This window comes from Platalea leucorodia, assembly GCF_965183815.1.
Source record: "Platalea leucorodia genome assembly, chromosome: 1".
NCBI lineage: Eukaryota > Metazoa > Chordata > Aves > Pelecaniformes > Threskiornithidae > Platalea > Platalea leucorodia.
In genome coordinates, this window is record NC_138823.1 from 82,510,040 (window position 1) to 82,536,954 (window position 26,915).

At 38.7% G+C, this 26,915-nt stretch overlaps 1 protein-coding gene across 1 annotated transcript in view; it reads right to left on the minus strand.

Moving 5' to 3' along the window:
• Window positions 1-4,738: 4,738 nt before the first annotated feature.
• The window catches only part of MARCHF11 (membrane associated ring-CH-type finger 11), a gene marked incomplete at both ends in the record, with an annotated part of 34,334 nt that continues 12,157 nt past the window's right edge, over window positions 4,739-26,915 (minus strand). The window contains 2 exons of the mRNA XM_082321940.1: window positions 4,739-5,061; window positions 12,202-12,394. Coding sequence (XP_082178066.1) covers window positions 4,739-5,061; window positions 12,202-12,394 — 516 coding nt within the window. The remainder of the gene's footprint in view (window positions 5,062-12,201; window positions 12,395-26,915) is intronic.

Here is a 26,915-nt window from a genome sequence, read left to right on the forward strand (position 1 = left end):
GACAACCTAGAGACCTACAGGCTGGTTGGCTTCACTTTAGTCCCTGGGGAAATTATGGAGCAAGTCCTCCTGGAGCCCATTTCTGGGCACATGCAAGAAGAGGAAGGTTGTTGGGAACAGTGAGCCTGACTATTGAAGGTTAATCATACCTGGCCCACCTGTTTGCCTTCTGTGTTCAAAGGACTGCATTTGTGGTTGAGGGGAGAGCAGCGGATGCTATTTGCCTCGATCCCAGCAAGGCTTTCCACACCCTCTGGCACAATAGTCGTCTTTCAAAGTCAGGACATTGAGGTCTGAATGGCTGGACAATTTGATTGCAAAAAAGCTGGCTGGATAGTTGGGTCCAGAAGGTGGTGGTTAATGGGACCTACACTGCCTGTAGACCAGTAACAGGTGGAGTAACGCAAGGGTCTGTGCTGGGCCCTGTCCCATTTGACATCTTTATCAGTAACCTGGAGGAGGTGACAGACAGTTCTAGTCTCAAGTTTGCAGATGATGCCAGATTGCAGGGACACACAGGTGGGTCAGGGCTGCCATCCGGAGGGACTTAGCCAGGCTGGAGGAATAGACCAGAGGGAAACTCATGAAATTCATCAAGGACACATGCCAAGTGCTGTCCCTAGGCAGGAAGAACCGGTGCAAAGACACAGGCTGGTCCATGCCTGCCTGGGAGCAGCTCTGCGGGAAGGGACCTGGGGACCTTTGCAGACACAAACTGAGCATGAACCAGGAGTGTGCCCTGGCTGCAGGGACGGCCAACAGCGCCCTGGGCAACCCAGTGCAGAAAAGACATGGAGCAAGTTTATCAGAAGACCCCCAAGCTGGCTGAGGGCCAGAGTGCTTTTTCTGTGAGGGGAGGCTGAGGGATCAAGTCTTGCTCAGCCTGGAGAAGAGATGGCTTCAGGGGAGGCCTAACAGCAGCCTGCCAGCACCTGCGAGGGGCTTATCAAGAAGGCAGAGCCATCCACTTTACAGTGGGGCGTTATGGGAGGATGAGAGACAACAGGCATAAGTTGGAACAAGAGGTAGGATAGAACGAAATACTTTTTCACTCTGGGGACAGTCAAGAACTGGAGCTGGTTGCCCAGAGAGGATATAAAATTTCCATCCTTGCAGAATTTTAAGACCTGACTGCTTAAAACCCTGAGAAACCTGGTCTGACCTCAGAATTGACTCTGGAGCTTGGACCAGATGTCCTTCCACAGGCCCTTCCAACTTGAATTGTTGTCTGTGATTCATTATATGAATATTTTAAAACTACCTTGAACTTCCAGCTAAATTTATTTGTGATCTATTTGTGTCCTTGAGTTCTTCTGCTTCTTAGGCTGGTTCTTTGCCTAAAATAAATTTTATTCTACAACATATTAACTGAGAACAATAACATTCACTCTCAACTTTTGTTAAGCAGAACTAGCCACGCTCTTCTAACTTCCTCATGTGAAATAGAGTCCCTACTCCTTTTTCATCCTAATATCCCCTCTCTGCACCTGTTCTGATTTGAATTCATCTGTCTTGCATGTAGGTGATCACAGCACTGCAGTACTGCACAAATCCAAATACAAAGTCAACGAAGAAATACTCATATCCTGCACTAGGCACTCTTGCTACTGAAAACACTCCACAGCACAATACAGCCATAGATTTAATTCAATTTTTTTCTCACAGCTGCACCCTGCCCATACAAATCCTGTCACTGTTTATCATTTCCCGATCTTGCTTTATATATATAGAAACACGGAAATGCAGACATATGCAGAATTATTGTGCCATAGAAATGATTAATGACGACAAATCCTACTATTAAAAAGGCTTTTCTGATATTTGCCCTAAACAATTCTCTCACCACTAATTTTCATTACTCTTAATTGGACCATTTTTTTCACTTGGAAGCTGTTAAGTGTTATAGACCCAGATGTCTTTCAAGTATTTGTACACAGGAATCTTGTCCTCTTTTAAATCACATCTATTGATCTTTTCTGGTGAGTCATTTTTTTCCAGCACCCTAATTATTTGGATGTGAATGAAAAAGATTTCTTTACAACCAAATGTTTTCATATAGCACTCAATTTTTGTTTTTAGGATCCTGTAAAAAGATCACTGAATAAAAATAAAAGAATAAAAATATTCTTTAAAACCGAGAGATCACAAGTACCTAAAAGGTGTGAAACATAACCTTTTAAGTACATTGACCACAGATACCTTATTCTCCTTGTATTACAAGTGCTTTTGAGATACTAACTCTGATTCCAATTTGGTCATGTGGATTTGTGGTCCTTCTGGGAAAGCAGGCTTTATTTAAGTAGTAATTAAAAACAAGAAATTCCCAGCGATACAGCAGGTTTCCCCAGTTATAGTTTCTCTCATCTTCTGTTTCTCCACAAACTCCTCCTTTGGGAAATTGTCTAAAGCTAATCTGGAAGTGAATTCTCATAGCTTCTCAATGAGATTGCCAGTCGTGTGATGGTAATTTGCCATGCAAGAGAGAAATTACCTTTTTTTTGAGATACCATTTTGTTGTTCATGGCTTATATACTGCTTTTCACATTAATTGTTTAAAGAGCAGTAAGTCATCTGGAGATTTAGTAAGTGTAAATTTGAGCTTGTGAGAGTGTAACGCAGAATGCTGGGCCCTCTGTAGAGTTCATTGGCTAAATGTTTATGAATATGTAAGGAGTTCTTAGCTCCAGTGCTTAAATTATTTCTATCTCCCTTCCAAGTGTAGTTGCAGAAGCCTCCTGTGTCTGGTCTTGGCACGTGAGCTTCTTGTAAAGGGAAAGCATGCGCTGATTCCAGCAGCATCCTGTTGATCCGTGAGAGGGAATTTTCCAGCCCCAGCTCTCCAGCTACTGCACAAAATGACTCTTACAATTTTTCTGCCATTGGTCGCCACTTATTGTGAAACAGAAAAATGTTTAAGTCTGTACTGGGTGCAGGGGTCCAGGTGGGAGTGGGAGCTGCAGGGGCGGCCTCTGTGAGGAGAGAGACAGCCAGTCCCAAGCAGAGATTCCCCTGTGACCCTGGAGAGGTCCTGGTGGAGCAGGTATCTCCTGCAGCCCATGGAGAGGACCATGCTGGAGCAGATATCCACACTGCAGCCCCTGGAGGACCCTACACAACTGCAGGTGGACGGGCCCTGAAGGAAATGTGGCCCGTGGAGAGCCCACGCTGGATCAGGTTTATCCTGAAGGACTGCAGCCCCTGGGAAGGCCCCGGGCTGGAGCAGGGAGAAGTGTGAGGAGGAAGGAGCAGCAGAGAGGAGCTGCTATGGGCTGACTGCAGCCCCCCATTCCCCATCCCCCTGTGCCGCTCGGGGGGAGGAGGACAAGAAGTTGGAAGTGAAGGGGTGAAGCTGAGCCTGGGAAGAAGGAGGGTGGGGTAGAAGGAAGGTGGTTTAGCTTTTGTCTTTGTTTCTCACCATCCAACTCTATTTTAATTGGCAATAAATTAATTTTCCCCGTGTTGTCTCTTTTTTGCTCATGACGGTAATTGGTAAGTGATGCCCTTGTCTTTATCTTGACTCACAAGCTTTTTCATTTTATTTTCTCCCCCTGTCCTGTTGAGGAGGGGGAGAGAGCAGCTGGATGGGGATCTGACAGCCAGCCAAGGTCAACCCACTACAAACTGTTTTAAGTAAGCTAGAGCTCTCAGAATAATTTCAGCCCTACTTTTTCATCTTGATCTTCAACAGACTTAATTTTTAACTTGGAAATTATTTCCATTTCCATTTGATTAAATGACATTAGAATTTTTGCCATGAGACAAAAACAGAGATGCAAACTTCACGGCATTGATTAGCTATCATGATAAAGATGACTATTGGCTCATTTTTAATACCATGATTCGTTACCTGGCAAAATTAAGGCTCTGAATTATTTCTATTTCAGTTTCCATTAGGATTTATTATTATTCCAGAAGTTGTAATGTACATTTCTTCTTTTTTTTCCAAAAATATGGGATGTCAATGCCCTATAGTTAGGATGGTACTAGAAATTCACAGGCTGCTAAATTCAGCACCACTGCTTGGAAGGTAATCTCATTTCTGTGCACAGGCACAGCACCAGCACTCTGCAGATCTTAGAGACTGGAGAGGAAGTGCAAGACTCTTCCCCTGCTGGTGTCATACTTGTGTCTGACATCTTGCACATCCATGTGGGAAAGCTAAAAGAAGAGTTGGCATCTTCCCTCATGTTTTGTAGAACACCGACTGGACTTCTGCTTGAAGGCAAGGGACAATATATCCTTTGCTTACTTTCATACACGTGAACTGAGCTACAAACAACAACAAAATAAAGACAGAAAAGGAAGAATACTTTACTTGTGTCAACACTCTTTTTCTTTTTGTAAGAAGGTTGTTCAGTTTAATCCTCATGAAAGTGGGAAAAATAACAGTAGTGGATTAAAGGCAGAGTTTAAGAAAATACATTTAAATATTTTTTTACTTAAAAATGAGCTTCCTCATCATTCAAAGACCTAAGAGTTAAACTATATTGTATACACCTCAAGTACAAATTGACAAAAGATCTAATAAACCAGACTATATAAAAAGCAAGAGACTTTTTTTTTTTCAGAAAAATGTATTTGTGTTTTAGCTGATCATATAAAAAGCATTAAATTTTTAAAAAATGTGTATATATTTTTTCAAGTGTTAATGGTTTCACCATTCATTGTAACTACATTCCAAAGTCCTGTAACATCAGGGCACATTAGCTTTATCTGTGTAGCACAGTGAGCATCATGTTTACACTGAGGTCACTCTCATCACTACTTCCCCAGAGCCATTATCTTCTGATGAATCTTCCTGAGGTCTCATGCGGTTGAACAGATGTAACAATACATAGCCACATTGAAATCTTGGTGAGGTTAACTGTGTTGGATGAACTAAACTTCTGTTTCTAAATGCAGTCAGCGGTAACCACAATGTCCTTCCTGCTGAGGGTTCTCCTCGATTGCTCTCTTCTATGTCTGTGGCTTTATCATAATTTAACACATCCCAGTGTAGATTCACAGCCCTCCAGCGCTTAAACACTCGATAAACAGATGCACCTTCGTGTACTATCAGCCCTGAAATTAAGAAAAAAAAATTAGTTTGTACAAAATGTCACTGGATACCATTTTGAGAGCAAATACAGATGTAACACATTGTAATGAATCTGGCAATTGCCAGAGCCTATTAAATTACTTGTAACTGATAATTCAAATAAATTGTACATATGCATTATGACTGGTTATTCATGTGTTTAAGATTGAGAGAAGGGAATATGCAGAAGAAATAAAATTGCTCTGAATGAAAGCTCAACATAACAAATACTGGAATAATCTGAGCATGCCTAACTAAATAAAGTATTTAGGCTTAAGTAAAGCAACATAAAAGAACCTTACTGGCAGATTTGTAAATTGACCGTTTATTCTAGTGTTAACCTTGTTCATGGTAAGTACTATTTACTGAGATTTGTAATCGTTTAAGTAGATCTTTAACTAAGTTAGACCTGTAATGAACAGGAACGTCTTAAATTTGTTTAAGTGTTTTGCAGAATTCAGAAGACACAAACAAATTTAATTGTTTTCACATTCTTAGTTCAACTTGGGAACACAGAAGATTTATGAAAACCTGAAACAGCTGCAACTATAATGACTTTCCTGTCTTGCTTCAGTAGAGCAAGAAGAAATTAAATGTTATTATTAACTATGATGAGCATGGCAAGGATGATAGGCTTTCTTCTTTCTCTTCAAAATTCAGTAGACAAAAGTTGAGAAACATCTTTTTTGTTGAGACCCAGGAAATCTTTTAAAAGGTCCTTCAAGGAAAATACAGAATATCTAGAGTCCTCAACAGACCAATCTGCTTATGAGCTTCCACATAATTAGTATTTATGCTTATTGTATGCATGCAAGCACTTTATTTACTTAAATGAAACTCTTCATTTTTTGGATGTATGTATATATGTATATGTATTTATACACACACTTAAGTATTTCTAATATGGATTTACTGGGGAGACACATGGGGCTTCAGCCTTCTTATTAGGTTTTCCCTCTGTTCCTCAACCAGCCTGGTAACTTACATAGCTGGGAGCAATGTCACGTTTCGTCTGACTCTCTGCTTTGGGAGGAGAGCATTCTGCCTAGCCAAATGCATTTATAAATTTTTTGTCCAGTGTGTTTCTTGCCTAAAATTTTCCTATACATGGGCACATCTATAATATGATCTGCGGTGTCACAGGCTATAGTCCTTTATCCCAAGAGATTGTGTATCACCTGTTCCTATACAACGAAATTGTGATTTAAGTGTCTGAGGTCTCCTCGTGGGGTTAACTGATACCAGAAAGGAGACATTCAAAGAAAGATGACACAAGCAGAAAGGACGATAAAAACATTTATATGAACAGCAAACCTCAGATTCAAGTGCAATGATTTCAAGATAGCAATGCCTGCTCTTAACGTATTTTTAAAGATCATTACACTGAAAGATGGAGAAACAAAAAGATTGCTTTCAGAAGGACATGATAGCAATTGTAGCATCTCTGTAAGGCTTTCAAGTTGCCTAGAATTCGTTGAAGCATCCAATACAGCAAAACTAACACAATATAAACTTAATTAGATGTTAAATATTCTAAATGTATTTTGTATCAGCACAGCATTTTAGTGGAAAATTTTCTTGATTGCAAGATGTCTACCTTATCTCAGATATATATAGTGCAACTGTCACAAAAATTTAGCAGCCATGTTAATATAAATGCACCTTCATGACTGGCTATATTGTCTTAAAAAGGATAAATGTGTTCGATCACGTACAAAATCTACAAACCAAATAAGCCATGGTTTTATTGCTGTGACAAAGATGCCCCAACTTTTTTTTCTGTTGCATTTCCTCTAGAATGATAAGGCAGATGAGCATAATTTTCCCTCTACCTGTCACTGGATCATAGTACTCTTTGGCCCAATTTCCCTCAAGACTGTGATGAAGCAAAACTGAGAGAACCTATTTAAACCAATGTAAACATTTTTGATACCTGCCTGCTCTCTATTCGAACCTGAACAACGTATTTCAGAATAGAGAAGGAAGCAGTTGAGAAAGGATCATTGAGGCACATGAAGTACATTTAAACAGTCAAATATATCCTCCCAAAATTATGACAGAAAAATTCATAGGATTTCTTCTTTTAAGGAGCTCTTTTTTTACTGTTTTTGAGCTTTTAGGATTTACTGAAATTATGTTTTCAAAGTTTTCTCAACAATGGCAAGGAAGAGAAGTTTTCTTTAAAATGAAAGCTGTTATTCACATGTGCTCTAAAAAAGGTAAGGAACAAAGGATCAAATATTGCAGAGCTTGAATTAAAGTTGTCACATTTGGTAATGATGAAGGAGAAAAGGAGTTCTTTCATAATTCCTCCCATAAAAAGCTTTAGTTCCCATCTGATAAAACTACAGATTGAAAAACACCTATGTAGAAGAGGCAAAAGAATTCCAACAGATCTTTTGTCTCTTTGAAAGATATTTTCCAGGGGCTGGGGGAAAAAAATTCTCGGCACCAACAGTTCCAAGATCACAAACAAGGGAAAATCTGTGTAAGGTTTAAATGCTGGAGATGTTCCAGTTTCAAAGAAGTTCTGATGCTCAAAATATAAGTAGTTAGTCACTAAAGTGAAGCGGTAAGAAAATGGCAATGAATCTTCTTTTTCTTAAGAGTTCCACAGCAATGAATGAGGATACGAGAGAGAAAACAAGGATAAATCCATGAATAATATTGACTTGTTCCAAATACTGTGGTTTCAACAGCACAGAGGACATAGTTGCACAGTCCTAGGGAAAAAAAAAAATGACTTGTTTGACCCAGATGATCCCAAGAAAAAGTGTTAAAATTCACTACTGTTAGCTGTTCTGATGTTCTGTCCAAATATTACCTACAAGGAAGAGAGTTTTGGGATGACGGACCTGGCAAAATGTCCTAAAGTCTCTAAAAGGACTTTACCTTCAGGATTTATTTGTAAGATGTTGCGATTGTAGTGGGATCCAGACAATAGGATTATGGGGAGATCATAATTTTCTTTTCTTTTATTGCCGAGTACTATGAGATTCTTTCACTCTATCCAAAGGATTTCTTACCCTGAGTCACAAGAACACTTGAAATTTTTCATACTGAATGTCTTTACAAGAAGGTAACTCCTCTTAGTTCAGATGTGGTATTAGGTTCCAATATCGCCTTATTTATCACACTAGTCTTCGTTATAATCATGTAGGAATGGTCCTCCCAGAAACATCATAAACTTTTACCAGGGAATAAAAGAACCTTTTCAGAAACAGACTTTACCACTGGACAAAATGCTATCTCTTAATCCTATTCTAGGGTCCACAGATAGAAACAAATGCAATAAAGTGCTTAAAGCATTAAAGTGAAACATGTCCACTCTGAAAGTAGCAATAAAACTCTCTCAAAACTATTTAGAATTAGTGAAAGACTGACTTTCTGAGTAAAGAAATATTAAGTGCAGCTAGATGCGCTCATTATAAATAACTTCAATCTGTACATTTTTACAACTGAGGGAGTGACATGAAAGCTGCTAGGCATCAAGTTCCTTGGTGGGGAAGAAAGAGGCTTTCAGAGGGTTAGTCACACCTCACGTTGGCTCCCATCTCTTACTCCCTTGCCATAGCACTGGTACCGCTCCTGTTTCTGGGGCAATGTTACAGTTGCTTTTCATGCTCTAAAGGAGCTGCACTGTTGTCCTGGGATTGCAAGTGAGCTGTTACTATTTGTGAGAGGTTTTGTTCATGTTAGAACCATTTGTGACCAGTAGTTATGATTATATTCCAGTGAAAATAAACAAATTTATATGACCTCACTGTTATGAGAAATAATTGCCCGGTCTACGAAGCAGAATGGCAAAGACTTGGTGTATTGTCCTTCAGTGGCTAGATAAGGGTTTTATTAATTCTTTCCTTTCATATTAACTCGTGAACTCATTCCCTTTGGTAATCCCTACACGGATGGTCTGATCTTAGCACTATCACTGCAGTAGCTCTGGGTTTCACAGGCAGTAGTTCTACTTGATTAAAATGTTCAAGGTTTGCCTTAGGAAAACTTCTACCATCAGCAAGTTTCAAGAGAGAACACCTTTACACCCAGCTTAGATGCACAAATGTACAAACTAGTGACTTGTAGGATAGAAATTAACACTGAGAAGTAAAAAAAGATGATCCTGTTAGGAATAAACTAGAATTCTAGAAAAATTCAGAGTGGAACAAGAAAAACAATGGGTACCAATAAAATATGTATGCTGGCATGAACAGAACATTATATTGGTGATATGTAACCATTGGGATATTTCTTTTGGTAAGAAGATAATCAAGACCAAAAATTAAAATACAAGTTACATGTCATTTACTTGATAAGAAGGTGGGTGGTGTGCTACCTATGGTATATAAATCACTCATTGGGAAAACAAATTAAGATATGCACGTTTTCAAAGATGTCATATAAATATGTCATTACCTTTGGGAAAACTGCTTTTAAAAATGATGGCAATAAAACATTTCAAAAAGTACAAATATTTACACTTCACAAATGACCAAAAATATTCATATTGTTTATGCAGAGCTATAGGGAGGCATAACCAAAGGCAACTGGAGTAAGTCTTGGTTATACCACCAGTAACTCAAGCACTTGTCTTGAAATACATGCTGCACAGGAAAACCCATCTGTCTGCATAGATTTTTCATTGAAATAAAGAGAGATTCCAGTGGGAGTATAGGTATTCACTCACTGCAAATCCTGTTGAAATCTAAGAGAATGCCATGGATGACTAAACACAAATGAGAGGAGATAGTAAGTGAGAACTGTGGCTGGCTGTAAGCATCACAAGCTTTATGATAGAAGAGTTTATATATAATATGCAATGGTAAAATCATATGTTAATGCCTTTAGGAAGTCATCAGCATAATGGACAGTGTTGGGTTTTTTAAAAATCATTCATGAGTTATAATTATATCCATCTTTTAGAGAACTTTATTTGAATGTTTTAGATCAAAACTATCAATCTAAAATCCCCCACTTTATGATGAAAGAAAAAGATAAAATTGAATATGTTTGAATTACTAATAAATATTTTCAAGAGTTACAAGAACTCCTGGTCTTACAAGCTTACAGAATGCAGATTACTTGAAATTATATGCAGAATAAGTGGGCTGAATGAATCTGGATCATCAGAATTCTGCAATTACCAAACCTCCTTCATACAGCTTTCTGAATTTCCAGATATAGTTTAGTAAACTGTTAAGTCATATCTGCACCAAACTTCATAATTACAAAACAGTGTCCAAATATGTTTAATTATAGGTTGTTTTACATAAAAATTTCCATGTATTATTTATGATAGGACTATAAAATATGCATTTATGTAATTACAGGCAAGTCAGTTTATCTGGTGGGTGAAGACAGCTGCACGCCATCCCCTTTGCTCCTGTGTGGTGCCAGCTAGGCTAGGACCTCCGTAGCCATGCGAGGCACTTGTTAGTTCAGTAGCTTCCAGCCCAGAGGGAGGCTTGAGCCCGGCTGGCTTGAAAGGCAGCTACATAACTGCATGTACCAATCTATTGCAGGCTCACCTTAAAATAGTTTACTTCTACATATAAATACACTAATATTTCTGATCACCCACAGATGTTCTCAGTTGATTTTGAGATTAATTTGGTTTAGGTGTTTTAACAGTCAAACAAATTGAAAGAAATGGAAATAGTTTGAAATAACAGGTTATTCCAACCAGTTGATGCATACCAAAGTAATTTTTTTACAATTGTAATCATTGTAAAAAAAAACAGAATTCCATATAAATTAAAAGTTCAGAATGCCTGGAGCACATTTTGTCTTCACTTACTGTTTTTTTTTTTTTAAAAAGCAAAAACCTCAATATTGAGTGTTAAGCTGGAAAAAGCGGTATTCAGGAATCAGCATGTAAAAGGACATGTAGCTGAGCCCTTTTTTTTTTTCATTTAAAAGCTGAGCACTTGTCCAGGATATTAGAGACCTAGTTTCTGTTCATTTTTCTGTCTGAGAAGATTTGGGTTCACAGAAGAAAGCCTCTGTTCTAAAATATTCCAGAGTGGGCTCCTCTTTGAAAAATTACAAAATAAACAGAACTGCTGATCCAGCCGAAATATAAATACTCTTACAGTAATGGGATGGTTTCAATAAAAGATGATATGGCTTTATGGTTGGAGCAAAAGCCTTGACATTAGGAATCACTCTGTTTCTTTGCACCTTATTGAGCAGAATTCAGCACTGTCCTTCTGAATTCCCATATATGAGATTGGGATAACATCAACATTTATCACTCAGAAATCTCAAAGCAAACATCAGATAGCATTTGACTTCTGGATTTTCTTGGAATTGTGATTGTAAGAATGTGGTTTAATGTTTACTGCAATTATGAAATTTTCTCTGCAAATAATCGTAGCTATTCTAACAATCAATTCAAGGTTGTTTTATCAAATACTAAAGGGATTTCTATTTAATATTTCTGGGTCCAGTGTATTTTCAGAAATTTTAAAACTGGTCAAAATAGCTTTGCAGTAAATTGCATTTTCTTTTATAAGATTTCAGCTAGAGTTAAATGACTTGAGACTTTTTAATAGTATAGTAAGTTATTATAGTTAGCACTGTTAGAGTGTTTCATAACTGTTTACGATGTACAAAGAACTCACGTCTGTCTTCTCTGTTCTCTTCTATGACTAGCACAGTGACCTATATAAGTCTGTGCAACTTTATTTTGGATATGCAGTTTGATGAGATCCTCAGGGGCTTCTTCTGCGCTTCCTGATGGTACAATCTAATGCAAAGTGGCATCAGTAGAAGACGTGACAGCACACAATTTTACTAATTATTTTAATAATGTCTTTGTTATTTTCATGTATTTTGGTTCTTCCTGAACTTTGCTAGCCATCTGTTTTTTCAAGAAATTGAAACTGATCCTGTTCTCACCACTAAGATCTTGGGGAGACACTTTGATGAATCTGAGAGTAAAGTTTCTTTGGTTCTTTCCTCTTTGCAGTATTTGTAACACTGTAAAAAGCAGTATTTGCCAAAGGTACCAGCTGCGAATAAATCTGCAAAGAACTGGAGTGATCGATTAGAGTGACCAATTAGAAAAATAGATATAGTCACAGTCTTAAACCACAGTCTGTGCTGTTTAAAGATTTTGAGCTTACCTATGCACACTAGATCCATAAAACCATACATTCCATAGCAGATTTGAAAAAGGATGTCCTTTCTTTGCCATACTGCATAAGGGCTGAAGGCTGACCATAGAAGCCAAGTCACACTTGCTACTAAGAACAGAGATCCTAGGATTACAGCAACCATCTGCACTTTCTCAACCAGTGTTATAGTAATGCTTTGCCACTAAAAGAGAAACAAAGTTGTATAAGATAAAAACGTTATTTTCTGTGATTGTACATTCAACTCCACTTTTTTCCTGAAATCAGAAATTATTTGAATATTTATACATATCTTCATAGATCTTTACTAATATCCTCAGTACTGACATTTTATATATATTTTTTTTTACCTATTTCACTTTCAGTTAAAGTGAAACTAATAGTTGCTTCCCCATCCCCTCCATCATCACCATCTAGCTGTGAACTTCAGAAGAGTTAATAGTTTTATTTCTGTTTTGAATACATAGGCAAAAACAGATTTAGTCTTAGGAATGGAAGTCAGCCTTTCATATTTGTAGGCTAATGAAGAGAATAAAAAAATGTTAGGAAGACAATCTTAAGTATGTTTTATGTTAGTGTGACAAGTTGAAAGGGACGACTTTCCTTTCCATCCCGCCCTCCTCAAGTCTGAAGCCACTTTCCACTTTCCTGCTGCTCATCAAAGAATTTCCAGGCTATCCCCAGACATACCATGGGAGTTGGGTTAACGAGTGTTAACATTACAAAGAGACACCTGCAGCCTAGTATGGAAGCAACCTGAAGCCTCAGGAGGAGCCCTGAATAGAGGGAGCATGAATATTTCTTTTCAGTGCACCTCAATTATGTCCGCCTTTCCAAGGAAGGCTGTATCCTCTGTATGTGAGGTGACTCAGATTTATAGTGTGACAAGGTTTAAATATAAAAGAGTATGCTTACTGAATTCTGTCAAGATAAGAATAGAAATAAAATTTTGTTAAAACAACGAGTCACAAAAGCAAAACACAGCACGAGGAAAAAAGCATTCTAAATTACCCCTAGCCATAATCGTCTAAATTAGCTTGGCAGCCTCCCCAGTCTAGCCCCATCACCTCTTCCAGAGCTAGTATGCCGACTCTGTAGACTGCCACCTTTCCTGTTCCTAACTTTGAACATACCTGCCCCCTTAAACAGTTGCAATAGGGAACAAGTGGAGAAAGAGCTACTGAAGTAAGGGCTCTATTACCTCTTTTCCCATCTGGCAATAATTTTTCCGTTTTATTGTTACTTTATGAAAGCTTTCTCTTTTTACCAGCAGTTGGGTACCCAGTACTGTATGATCGTAGGATGCTAGAATAATTCAGGTGGCAAGGGAGGTCTCTAGTTCAACTTCCTGCTCAAAACAGGGTCAGGGATGAGATCAGACCAGGTTGCTCAGGGCTTTATTCAGTAATACCTTGAAAACCTTCAAGCGTGGAGACCGTTCAGCCTCTCTGGGCAACCTGTTCCACTTTTGACTGTCCTCAGGTTGAAAAATGTTTTTCTTAAAAAAAACATTTTTCTTATATCCAGGCTGATCCTCTTTTGTTCCAACTTATGCTCTCTTCCTCCCATCAAGTACCACTGTGAAGAGCCTGGGTGAGCAATGAGGTCCTCTGCCCCTTTATTCTCTTTCAGCTTTTTCCATTAACTTTTCTGTTGTTGCCTAATTGGCACATCTGGCACTGCATGCCTTCTCTTGTTGCAGCCTTCTGAATATAATAGCACAAAAAGATAGCTGTATAACAATTTGTAAATTGTCTGTCTTGAAATACTATCCTTTTATAATGAACTTATTAAACTCATACTAGCTATTTCATTGAAGTTCAGGGTTTGGAATGGGGCTATTCGTATTAAATAATACCGTTTTTACGGTAAAGCAACTATGGATACTCATTTCCTTTGTTAGGAATTTTTTTTATAAGGTCAAGGAAGGTCATTAACAAATGATGCATGACAGAATGGTGTGAGCTTCTCATGACTCAGATATTACTTGAATACAGGATTTAAATGTCAGGACTGGAATTCATAGAAGTCTCTTTAGACTCCATAAGGATATGTTCAATAAAATTATTTTTCATTTCTCAGCTGAATCTACATAGTGTGACTTGGCAGAAAACTGTCAAAAATGCTATTGGTTATGTATCTCTTTCTATCTTCTTTCATTATCAGTGTGAGACAGACCTGTAATAACTTTGTTCAGAATCTCTGAAATCAAAATACATTTACATGAAGTAAAGCTTTAACTGTCACAAAATATTAAACTGTCAAATTCACGGAAGAAGCTGGCAATAAATGGAAAAAAACTGTTATATCACTGAAATAAACAGCAGATCTTTCACAGTGCTATTTCAGCAATGCAGAAGTTCCTAAACTTACTTTAGCTTATTTGGCTTTTCTTTTTTTTTTTAACTTAGATTACTCATAATTATTCTGCAAAGATAGCACTGAACAGAAGGAAAAATAGTCCAAACATTTGGGATAAGTAATGTAGCATGCAGTATAGATATAAAGCCCATTCCTTATTCTGGTGGTGTCTGACAACCAATTTCTATTCCTATCTCCCTCTCCCAACCAGAATCAACTACTCCTACCATCTTTTTCCATCTCATGAGGGCTTTTGTTAGCTTACCCAAACTTCTTCTTTCTAGAAAAACTTGACCTTGAAAAGTCCTAAGAAACATAGATATGATCCTCATCTCTTCCTAGCATCCTCTCAAGAATGTATTCTAGTTATTTTGCTATTCTCCTGATAAGATGAATTGTCTGTCAAGAATGCAAGCAACTGCATCTCTCAACCTCGATAAATTCAGTAATTCCAAAGATTCAGCATATGAGCATGCTACCAACCAGGAAAAGGAGCCACCCCAGTTACTGAGAAAATGCTCAAGCATTCCACGTGCTGTAGTTCCTAACTCCTTCGCCTTTAAAAATCAAAAAACAGTTACAAAACAAAGCAAAACAAGAACCAACAAAACAAAGCAACCAAGAACCCTGAAAGGGGGTTGGATGTTTTCTTCTATTACTCATCTACTTTGGCCCTTGTGGTATTCACTGCCTGTCTTCTACAAAAGAAACTGTAGTCCTCCACCTTCCACAATATGAAGGCCAGCAATAGCCAAGCAATTTAAACATTTTAGGGAAGTTACCTCCCTATTAGTGTAATCTGTATATTAAACTAATTGATGAGATCCCACAACAGACAGAGGAGGAAGGGGTGTATGCATAAGATGGAACACATTCAAGAGGCCCAGAAAGTTTTATGCGAAACTGCTAACTTTCCTCCTAGTGCTAGGCAGTCTGCCATAAGAATCCAATGCTGCAAGAGTGATAGAGTGGGATCGATTGGTATTAAGCTCTAACATGTGATCAGTTTGGGAACCTTGGTTTCTGTATACATTTCCCCATCTTGCCCCCCTCCAATCAGTCTTGATTCAGAACAGTCTGAGATTGCCTTTTGGGAAATGAATGTCTTGACTTTTTTCCCATACATTTTGACACAGGGTTTGGTTTTTTTTTTTTGAGACAGGCATATTTTTCACATAATGAAGAAGGTATTCTGTAGTTATGACATTATTCACATGTAAAAAAGTTTGGAAGGTTCAGTTCTTCACTTATCCATGGACAGTATTAGCCATTAGGCAACAAGAGGAACTACATAGGCCTGTATTGTCTGGTGGCATTGCATTTCGTAACAAGGCTTGTGAGGAGGAATGGGAGTTGCAGTCACACTGTTTTCTTCTACCTGAAGTCTTACAGCATAGCTAATACGTGTGAGCACACACTCTGACAGACACCCAGGAACAGAAGACTCCTCTTCTAAGAGTAAGATTCTTTTTATAGTATCAAAAGCCAGTTAAACTTTATTTGATTTCTCACCATCATTTACCTTATTGTATGCCCTATTACATGTTGTTATAATCACTTCACCTTTTAATGTCAGATTAATGACTCACAATAAAGGTCACAAAAATAATGCAGTAAAAATAATTCAGAGATAGCTAATGTTGAGAAATTGCACTTAGAATTTAACAGACTGAATTATTTAACATTCCAAATTGAATGATCTCATCATTAGTGCGTCATAATTTAGATCCATTATTTCCATAAGTGTTTCTCATTTTCTTCATATAACTTGTCTCACAACTCTTAATTGCTCATGATTATATTATAATTTTATTTTATAAGTCATAAATTATATTATGACTTCCTAATTTGTTTTTGTCATTTGCTGACTATACATTCCATAATCAGTAACAGTTCTTTTAGCTAAGTATTTTGCCAACTCAGAAAAGATCTATACAGCCTTTTAGTATCAGCTTCTGTAAAGTACAAGACCCTAAAAGAAATGTTATGAGAAAGATTACCATTTTTGCTTAAAACGTAGAAGTTGAAAGAAAAATTTTAAATATTTTGTATCTAGATAACTATAATAATGTGAGTATTTTTTCAGATTCATAAAAAAATTCTTATTTAAATATCTACAAAATAGGATCCTGTTTCATATTCCTTTGCATCATATCTGTAGTGTTATGATGTACCACGCCATCCCTGTTGCCCATGAAAAGAATGCATTTTACTTTAAGATACTATGATGAAATCTTCCTTTGAAAATGGTGCCTTCATAAACAAAATATAATTCATGCATCTGATTTTAATGTAATACAGTTTGTCCCTTGAAAAATTCCTACACTTTTACTTCTACTGACACTTCATTATGTTTGGCTCTTTTAATCTCTTATTTACCACTGGTCTTCCTTTCATAAATCATTTGGGAGTCTAGTACATTAATGGTACACTATAGTTCTAATGCTGACCCCAGAAACATTGCTCCTTTTTTCTTCTACGGGCTCTGTCAAGAAGAAATACTGCATAATTTCTTATATTTTGAGGTTGAGACTTCCAGAAGTTGAAAAAAAAAATATGGCTTTGATGGATTAATTGTTAAAGAATAAAGTTAATACAGTTATAACCAAGTCCTTACTAATGCAAAGATGGATATAATATTCAAAGATCTGTCATCTTTGAGATAAAGTGATATTAACTTGGCTTTTTTTTAATCGTGCCTTGTAAAAGCCCATTGATTATTGTAAAATACATGGCAGAAAAGTGATCTAAAATGTACTGACTGAGACTGTGCTTGTACTTAGCATACATTACATGAAAAATGTCTGCAATCAAACTAGAGGTTTTCTTACATCCTTCCTAAAGAACATATGAAATTTCCTTATGGCTCCCCCAAATGTGTACCTGCTTCAACTGTCCCTGTTTGCAATCTACCAAAATTCCTTAAACCAAAGAGCTGTTGGGGGTTACTGTTCTCTCAGAAACACAGCTTATTATGGACACTGCTGACTGAAGCCTCCCATTCCCTCTAGTCTTTCTGGAACGCATGTTTTACATAAAAGTAACTAAAAATCACTGGCAGTGACCTATTGTAATGTAACATGATTAACGTGAAGACATATCAATTATATGACTTCAGAAAGTTTTTGTCAAATTGCAGTAATTGCTCTCAGTGCTAGAATCAGACAGCTCTGACAAGAAAAAGTTCTTTCCTACTGTCATTCATTATGCATAATAGGATTTGCAATCTGTGTACATATGAATAAAACTCTTTCAGAAGCAAAAGAACACAATGATTTAGGTCCAACAAACCACTTTTGAAATGCCTGTTCCTTACTTTATCTTGTTAGTAGTCTAGATGATTAGATAATTAAGGTTTCTAACACGTTTTGCAGTAAGCACACATTGACTACATGATTTAATACGCAGTGATATTGTTAACTTATTGACCAGCCTGGATAGAAAATGCATAGTTTTGAGTACACACACACACACAAACATCTGAAATGTCATTTTTGGCTATAGGCTTCTATTTTTACGTCTTTTTTTTTAAAAGAATCAATGCCACAAAAATTGGAGCTCACCATTAATGCTTTCCTATTTTGATAAATTATTAACACATAGAGAGCCTGTAGTCATAACACCCATTATCTTTTCATGTATCAGAGAGCTTATGAATGCAGATAGTTTGGCTTGTATGTAACTTCCCAGTCTCCTTGGAAGGCTGTACCAATATTTTACTTGGGACATTCTGAAAGCATAACATTTACTGTGGAGATACCGTCCATCCATGTACCACATAAGCAATTTAGTTGACAGTTCTTGGAAGCGTTGGCTTACTTCATGTACACAACTGAGTAGAACAGCTACACCTACAGTAGATGCATCTTGGATTTCTGAGTGCCCAGAAGCCTGGACATCCTGAGCAATGCACAAAATCTTCAAATTCTCTTACATTCATTTTTCAAAATCTTACTATTTATTGCACGTTCACTGTTAAGCAGAATAGTTTAACATTTTATGTTATGATTTTTTTAAATGATGTTAGAATCAAGATCTGAGACCACAAGCAGAGCTGCAAAAATTATTAGCGGTTATCTTTTGCTGCTGACCAAAAAATAAAAGGAATGAGGCAAGACTGCAGGATTTTGTGGCCATTTTCGCTCTCTGAGAGACAGAAAATGGGTATTTAGTTTTAATGGCACATGGAGATGAACTCCCTCTCCACTTTGAGGCATTCTACAAGCGGTTGGCTGAAGTCTCACAATCCCTAGCCCTTGTTCTCGTGGGAGACTTCAGTTTACCAGATATCTGCTGGAAATACAACACAGCAGAGAGGAAGCAGTCTCGGAGGTTCCCGGAGTGTGTGGGAGATAACTTCCTGACACAGCTGGTAAGCGAGCCAGCCAGGGGAGGCGCCCCGCTGGACCTGCTGTTTACGAACAGAGAGGGTCTGGTGGGTGATGTGGTGGTCAGAGGCTGTCTTGGGCTCAGCGACCATGAAATGATAGAGTTTTCAATTCTAGGAGAAGTAAGGAAGGGGGTCAGCAAGACCGCTACCCTGAACTTTAGAAGGGCAGACTTTGGGCTGTTCAGGAGTCTGGTTAACAGAGTCCCTTGGGAGGCAGTCCTGAAGGGCAAAGGAGTCCAGGAAGGCTGGATGTTACTCAAGAAGGAAATCTCAAAGGCGCAGGAGCAGGCTATCCCCATGTGCCGTAAGCTGAGCAGGCGGGGGAGAAGACCTGCCTGGCTGAACAGAGAGCTTTGGCTAGAACTCAGGAAAAAAAGGAGAGCCTACCGCCTTTGGAAGAAGGGGCAGGTTACTCAGGGGGATTACAAGGATGCTGTGAGGATATGCAGGGAGAAGATCAGAAAGGCAAAGGCGCAGCTGGAACTTAAACTGGCCACTGCTGCTAAAGACAACAAAATAAGGAGGGCCAGGGAGAATCTCCCTCCTTTGTTGGATGCAGAAGGAAACATTGCCACGAAGGATGAGGAGAAGGCAGAGGTACTTAATGCCTTCTTTGCCTCAGTCTTTAATAGTCAAGCTAGTCATCCTCGGGTTTTTCAGGCCCCTGAGCTGGGAGATGGAGATAGGATGCAGAGTGAAGTCCCAATTATTGAAGAGGTGACAGTCACCGACCTGCTCCTCCACCTGGATGCTCACAAGTCCATGGGCCAGACAGGATCCACCCAAGGATACTGAGGGAGCTGGCAGAGGAGCTGGCCAAGCCACTCTCCATCATTTATCAGCAGTCCTGGTCAACCAGGGAGGTCCCAGATGACTGGAAGCTAGCAAATGTGACGCCCCTCTACAAGAAGGGTCGGAAGGAGGATCCGGGGAACTACAGGCCTGTCAGCTTGACCTCGGTGCCGGGAAAGGTCATGGAGCAGGTCATCTTGAGTGCCATTATGCAGCAAGTGCGGGACAATCGGGGGATCAGGCTCAGCCAGCATGGGTTTATGAAAGGGAGGTCCTGCTTCGCTAACCTGGTCTCCTTCTATGACAAGGTGACCCGCTTGGTGGATGAGGGGAACTCTGTGGATATTGTCTACTTGGACTTTAGTAAGGCCTTTGACACAGTCTCCCACAGCATTCTCCTGGAGAAGCTGGCTGCTCACGGCTTGGATGGGTGCACTCTACGCTGGGTTAAAAACTGGCTGGACGGCCGAGCCCAGAGAGTGGTGGTGAATGGAGTCAAATCCAGCTGGCGACTGGTCACGAGTGGTGTTCCCCAGGGCTCAGTACTGGGGCCGGTCCTGTTCAACATCTTCATTGATGATCTGGATGAGGGGATTGAGTGCACCCTCAGTAAGTTTGCAGATGACACCAAGTTGGGCAGGAGTGTTGATCTGCTGGAGGGTAGGAAGGCCCTACAGAGGGACCTGGACAGGCTGGATCGTTGGGCTGGGACCAACTGTATGAGATTCAACAAGGCCAAGTGCCAGGTCCTGCACTTCAGTCACAACAACCCCATGCAATGCTATAGGCTAGGGAAGGAGCGGCTGGAGAGCTGCCTGGCAGAAAAGGACCTGGGGGTGTTGGTTGACAGCCGCCTGAACATGAGCCAGCAGTGTGCTCAGTTAGCCAAGAAGGCCAATGGCATCCTGGCTTGTATCAGGAATAGCATGGCCAGCAGGACCAGGGAGGTGATAGTGCCCCTGTACTCGGCACTGGTGAGGCCGCACCTCAAATACTGTGTTCAGTTTTGGCCCCTCACTACAAGAAGGTCATCGAGGTGCTGGAGCGTGTCCAGAGAAGGGCAATGAAGTTGGTGAAGGGTCTAGAGCACAAGTCTTACGAGGAGCGGCTGAGTGAGCTGGAGTTGTTTAGTCTGGAGAAGAGGAGGCTGAGGGGAGACCTTATTGCTCTCTACAACTACCTGAAAGGAGGTTGTAGTGAGGTGAGGGCTGGTCTTTTCTCCCTAGTAACAAGGATAGGACGAGAGGAAACGGCCTCAAGCTGCGCCAGGGGAAGTTCAGGTTGGATATTAGGAAAAACTTCTTCACCGAAAGGGTAGTCAGGCACTGGAACAGGCTGCCCAGGGAAGTGGTTGAGGCTCCATCCCTGGCAGTATTTAAAAAAAGGGTAGACGTGGTGCTCGAGGACATGGTTTAGTGGTGGACTTGGCAGTGATAGGTTAACTGTTGGACTCAATGATCTTAAGGGTCTTTTCCAACCTTAATGGTTCTATGATTCTATGATTCTATGATTCAGAGTTTCTGAAAACATCAACTCCTGTTGATTAAAATAAGGATATTAATCCTGTCTATTAATCCTCCTGTCTATGAAAATAAGGATTGTAATTTTATCTAGTCTCAAAAGAAAGGCTGACCCTTTAATAATGATCATACTCGAACCAGGAATCATTCCACAGTAACTAATATAGTATTCTCAACACCTAAAAGCATATGAAACTAAAACATGAAACCTGCTAAATGTCCTATTTGTACCAAGTAGTATTTTTTTCTAATTCTTGATTTCTGCTTTTCATTAAGAATTGCCTGTCAATCTACCAGGATCAAATTCTGCCCAAAATATATATCACAGAATACTTAAAAGACACGGTGTGTTGTGCAGATGTATTTGTGAGAAATATGTAAGGTTAAAGTGAATTATGCTCAAGTCAGCTTTTAACTTATATGAGACTCTAACCAATTAAGTTTAGCTTAGTGGCTTAGTTCACCAGTATTTTGACCATTCCATGGACACGTGTATATTTGGTGAAAGCCAGTGTATGAAAATTACCACTCTATGTGAATAAATACTATTCCTACTGTAAATTTCTGTTGCAGCTTTATTGGAAATACTGAGTTTCATTGCAACCTAGCTGTACTCTTGATAGCATTATCTGAAAACTAAATATGAATGAATGGAAGAAATGAAAGCCTGCCATGGTTGTTGCCTTCTCTGTAAATTCATGATGATCTGCAAAATTAAACTGAAAACAGCTGAAGCATGTGATGTTATGGATAGGTGAGAAAAAAACATTTATTCTAAGTCCTAATATTTATTCTAATTCTAACTTTTATTCCAGTTGCTGAGCAGAAGTAAGTCTCAGTAAGATTATAAACCAGTTGTGTGAAGGAGGTATTAATAATTTTCATGCCATCTAGTCACTCAGGAGGGTTAACCATGTTTTGCCTATCCAACTCTGTACTTCTCTTTGGACACAAACAGACGGTATCAAAAAGGGTTCTGGAGCTGCTTTTTCCTTCTCTGCTGGGAAAGGAACTGTTTGTAAATTCTAGCTAAAACTGTTGAATGCTTTGAATCTGTTCTTGATGTCTTCTCATCTATCTTATTGAAAGTATTCAAGTATTCATTCCAGTTCATTTACTGAAACTCACATTTCATCTGCTAGCTGGACTTTCTGAAAGTGCTGGCTACTCTTTCTCTGTCTTTTTGACTCTATGAATAATTAAATAATTTTTATAACCCATACAAGAGGAAACACAGAGGGTTTATCTGAGAATATTCTACACCTTAATGGTTGGTGCATTCCCTTGTGAAAGACCTTGACTCAAACCCATTCCTCACCTGAGTTAAAGCAAGGTTTTAAACTTCCACCTCTGAAGATACTATTTTAATAACTGAGATTTACATGGTATTCAGGATATTCAGTAGTAGAACTCCTCCAAAGTACTTTATTGGAACACTTCCAGTTCCCATACAATACATAGATGTTCACTGAACCAAAGAGAAAGCAAATGAAATTGATTCCTCTATTCACGTCACCTCCATAGGGATGAGTGGGGAGATGATTTTAGTATGCTACAAAGCATCAGGACCTATTTCTGACACTGGCCTATTTCAGTGGGTTTTGGATGCTGAAAAAAAGGTCATGGAAAGGCCTTTCTTGGAAAAGAACCATATAAATGATGTGAAGGTGGAAGAAATACCATGTAATTGGAATTTTAGAGTTCAAAGTTCCCAGTTTACTGTAAGATAACTGAAAGAGGACTCTTCTAAAGCATTTAAGTACTGTAAAAGGAGTAGAAAATGCTAAGTATTAATGTGCTTTTCCAATCCAGGCATGGCTAATCCAGATGGTTAGATGATGGAGCCAAAGAATGTAGATGTACAAATTCAACTGGATAAGCACAGTTAAGAAGTTGTAAAGCATGAATTACCAACATTTTCTTTAAATTACACAGTATTTACTGCTTTCTACTATCTGCTTCTAGGCAGTCTATGAATCCAAAGACATGAAATCAAGTAGTGCATCACCATCTATTGCATCCTGCAGCAACGTTATTCACAGCTGAGAATCAGGGACTTCACAATAGTTTTGGCACAAAACAACTCTGTACCCTTGGTTAGGCACAAAGAAGCACCTTCACTGTCCAGTCTTCTTCCTATTGCTATGTGCAATGATGTGTTTCAGCAGTGAAGGGTACAACCTCACCACAAAACAGCTGAGTACAAATATTGGCCTCTAGCCTTTTGGGCCCTGAATAAAAACTAATTCACAGAATGGGATCAGAATTTTCATGTGAAAATCTGGAAGACGCACAACATGAGGGAAGAGACAATCCTGATTTCATGTGCTTCTTTGTAAGGTATAAAACAAAGGAAACTTCAGATTTTGAGGACAACAAAAAGACTAAAGAAACATATCCTGAGTTCAAAGGTAAGATTGTTGCCTTGTCTAATCCCTAAGCAAGATTATGTGTATCTTGGGCGAAGGTTAAAAGGCTGGATGATAAGAATACCAAGGTATTATCTACTAGCATGTACTCATGAAGAAGACCTTCCTGGGTTCTGGCTTGTACAAAATCTGGCAGAGCCTGCTCTAAAAGTCAATTAGAATGTAATTTATTAGATTAGCAAATCAATTAGATTGATTCTGTAATCAATTAAATTAGCAATGAATCTTCACTTGAGAATTTAGTCATAATTATAAAATTTTAGACTGTGCAAATGAATATGGTAAATAACATACTGCTTGAAAATTTGTTCTAATGGAAGAACTAACTTATTTATTTATTATAATTGTTTTATATGTTACATATTATGTATAATAATTACAACTTGATAGAAAAAGATGCACAATACATTTATAAATATTAATATAATGTATGCTTACTACAATTAATAATTATTATTTTAATTATTAAGTTATTAACTAAAAAGGCTAATAAACAGCAAAATTTAAAAAGTCCATTGCCTTAGTTTTTTCAGGTACTGCTAGATAATCACAACTACAAACTAGTTGGTACTGTTTGAATCAGTAATCACATTTTTTCTAATAGTTTGGGGTAGCCATGGTTTTGATCACCCAGTTACTTAAAAGACTCCATTTTTAAGATTTGAAAACGTATAAGATGTACTGTTTAATTACAGAAAGTGGCAATTTAGATATTATCATCAAATATGGTAGTTCTATCTGTAAAAAAAGAAAATAGTTGCCTTTATAGTATACACTACACCAGAAACTCTGTGTTTCTCTCCAACCATATCATGATTATGACCGAAATCCCTTGGAGCAATTACATTAAATTGCACAATATAACTGATGCTTTTGAACACTGAAAATAATACCCAGCTTTCTGACTTCTTATGTTGTGCATCAGCATTCATAGTACTGCAAGAAGCAATGGTTATAATATCAAAACCTGCAATATCCATTCATATCATTGTGTTTGAAAGCCCCTAAACTATAAGCTGTTCTTGGCTTAATGATGCTTATATGACTTACACATAACCCATGTGCCATCTTTTGCAGTACAAATACAGATATAAAAATACCCTCAGTTTCTCTCATGTATAAGAGGCATCTAAGAGAATGAAAGGTAGGTACATGCTGTCCATATGGAAAACACACTTATCAAAGAACCACTTACTCTTCTGCAAATTGTTGCTTTTCAAGTTTATTTCTATACACGCAGTCACATTTTGTTGTCTCTAGACAATAGTCCCCTCTTCACATTCACTAATTACGTATGACGGAGGTATTGGTGTTCTTTTCAGAACAGCAGCTCTCAGATTGCTCTGTCCTACAGTCAGCACTATTTCTGGATTCCTTAACAGTATTAATAATGACACTTGAGCTCTGATGAAACCAGTTTAGGGCACTCTTGGAAAAACGCTCTAGTGGTCCTATAGGAGGTAAGTCTTGAAACAACTTGTTACCCACTTAGAAAATTTTTTGCACATAGACTGCTGCTCTTTTTGACCTCTCTGGAATGGATAAAAACAGGCAAGTAGATCTTCAAATGGCCCTGGTTCTGCCATTGTAGTAAGACAAAAATTTCTTGATATCCAAAGTTTGTGAGCAACTCATCCTTATACAGACGATGCCTAATGAAAAAAGCAGGGAAGGTTTCTCCATCTCAGATGGATTTCTCACTCACTCACTAGACTCTTGAGAAACACCAAGACTGTAAGCTGAGAAAATGCAGAGCATCTAAGACAGGTGACTGCAGACAAAGCTAATGGAACATTTCACAGCATTGTGAAAAGGCTAGTATAAGATCTCATGGCTCAAAGCACGCAAAGAGATAACTGGCTTAGACATCTGGTAAGAGGAGGACCTAATACCCTTCTTCAGGTAGGTTTGCCCAGTCAGACCTGGCTGACTGTTAGTAACTTATCCAGCATCCAGCTCTGAAGCAGAGAATATCGACTATGGCTCAGTATTCTAAAAAACTATGAAAAAAAAATTCAGGAAAATGGTGAGTATTCTGACACTGACATCAGACAGCTTTTGCTATACTGTAGTAAAGAGGACCATTTCTGCCATATTGGCGTTAACTCATAGAGGATTCTAAGGGAGAAGAGAGATTGAAGGAAGGAATGCATTATTTCTCCAGTCAGGGATCTGGGAATGAGTGGGCAGCCTCAGTGCTGAAGGAGAAAGGTTGGTATTTTTTTGTGACTATGAAAACAAGCCTCAGCAACCTTCCAACAGAAGAACAGCTTTTAGAATGTCACTTTTGAACGTCTGCTCACGGTCCATCAAAGTGAAGCAGCTCAGCATCTCAGCCAACACGTTAATCGAGTCCAGTGGTGCAATTCTCCAGCAGGCAGCTGAGCAGCTGCTACTTTGGACCCACAACACCCTGCAGAGATGCTGAGTGCCACAGGCAGACTGAGCAGTAGAATTGCAGCCTTCCAGCACATACAGAAATTTTCAGAAAGTGCTTTGCTTTATTAATGAAAATAAACATGAGAGATGTAAATTAATCACCCCTTTGGAGCAATGCAAATTCCCACATGACTTTGAGTTTGCAAATAAAGTTACTTAACTTTCTAAAGTAATTTTCTTTTTCATATCATAAAACATATCCTACAAAAACCTATACCCCCTTAAGGGGGCCTTCAGGAAAGATGGGGAGGGACTCTATCAAGGAGTGTAGTGATAGGATGAGGTTTAATAGTTTAAAACCGAAAGAGGGTAGATTAGATATTAGGAAGAAATTCTTTACTGTGAGGGTGGTGAGACACTGGAACAGGTTGCCCAGCGAAGTTGTGGATGCCCCATCCCTGGAAGTGTTCAAGGTCAGGTTGGATGGGGCCTTGAGCAACCTGGTCTAGTGGAAGGTATCCCTGCCCATGGCAGTGGGGTTGGAACCAGATGACCTTTAAGGTCCCTTCCAACCTAAACCATTCTATGATTCTGTGGTTCTATGATTCCCCTAAAGTGAATGGAATTAGGTCTTGATTACCAGAAGAAAAAAAAAGACAGTGTAACTCCTGTCGAAGTAGGTCTCTATCCCAAGAATCTTCCTGACTTCTGTCACAATACTGGAAAAGGAATAGTCAGCATAGTTACTGAGGGGAGTAGAGAAATAGTTACAAATTTAATGTCATAACCAAGGGTCACATCCTTAGGGATTCATGTCAGAGGCAACAATGGTTC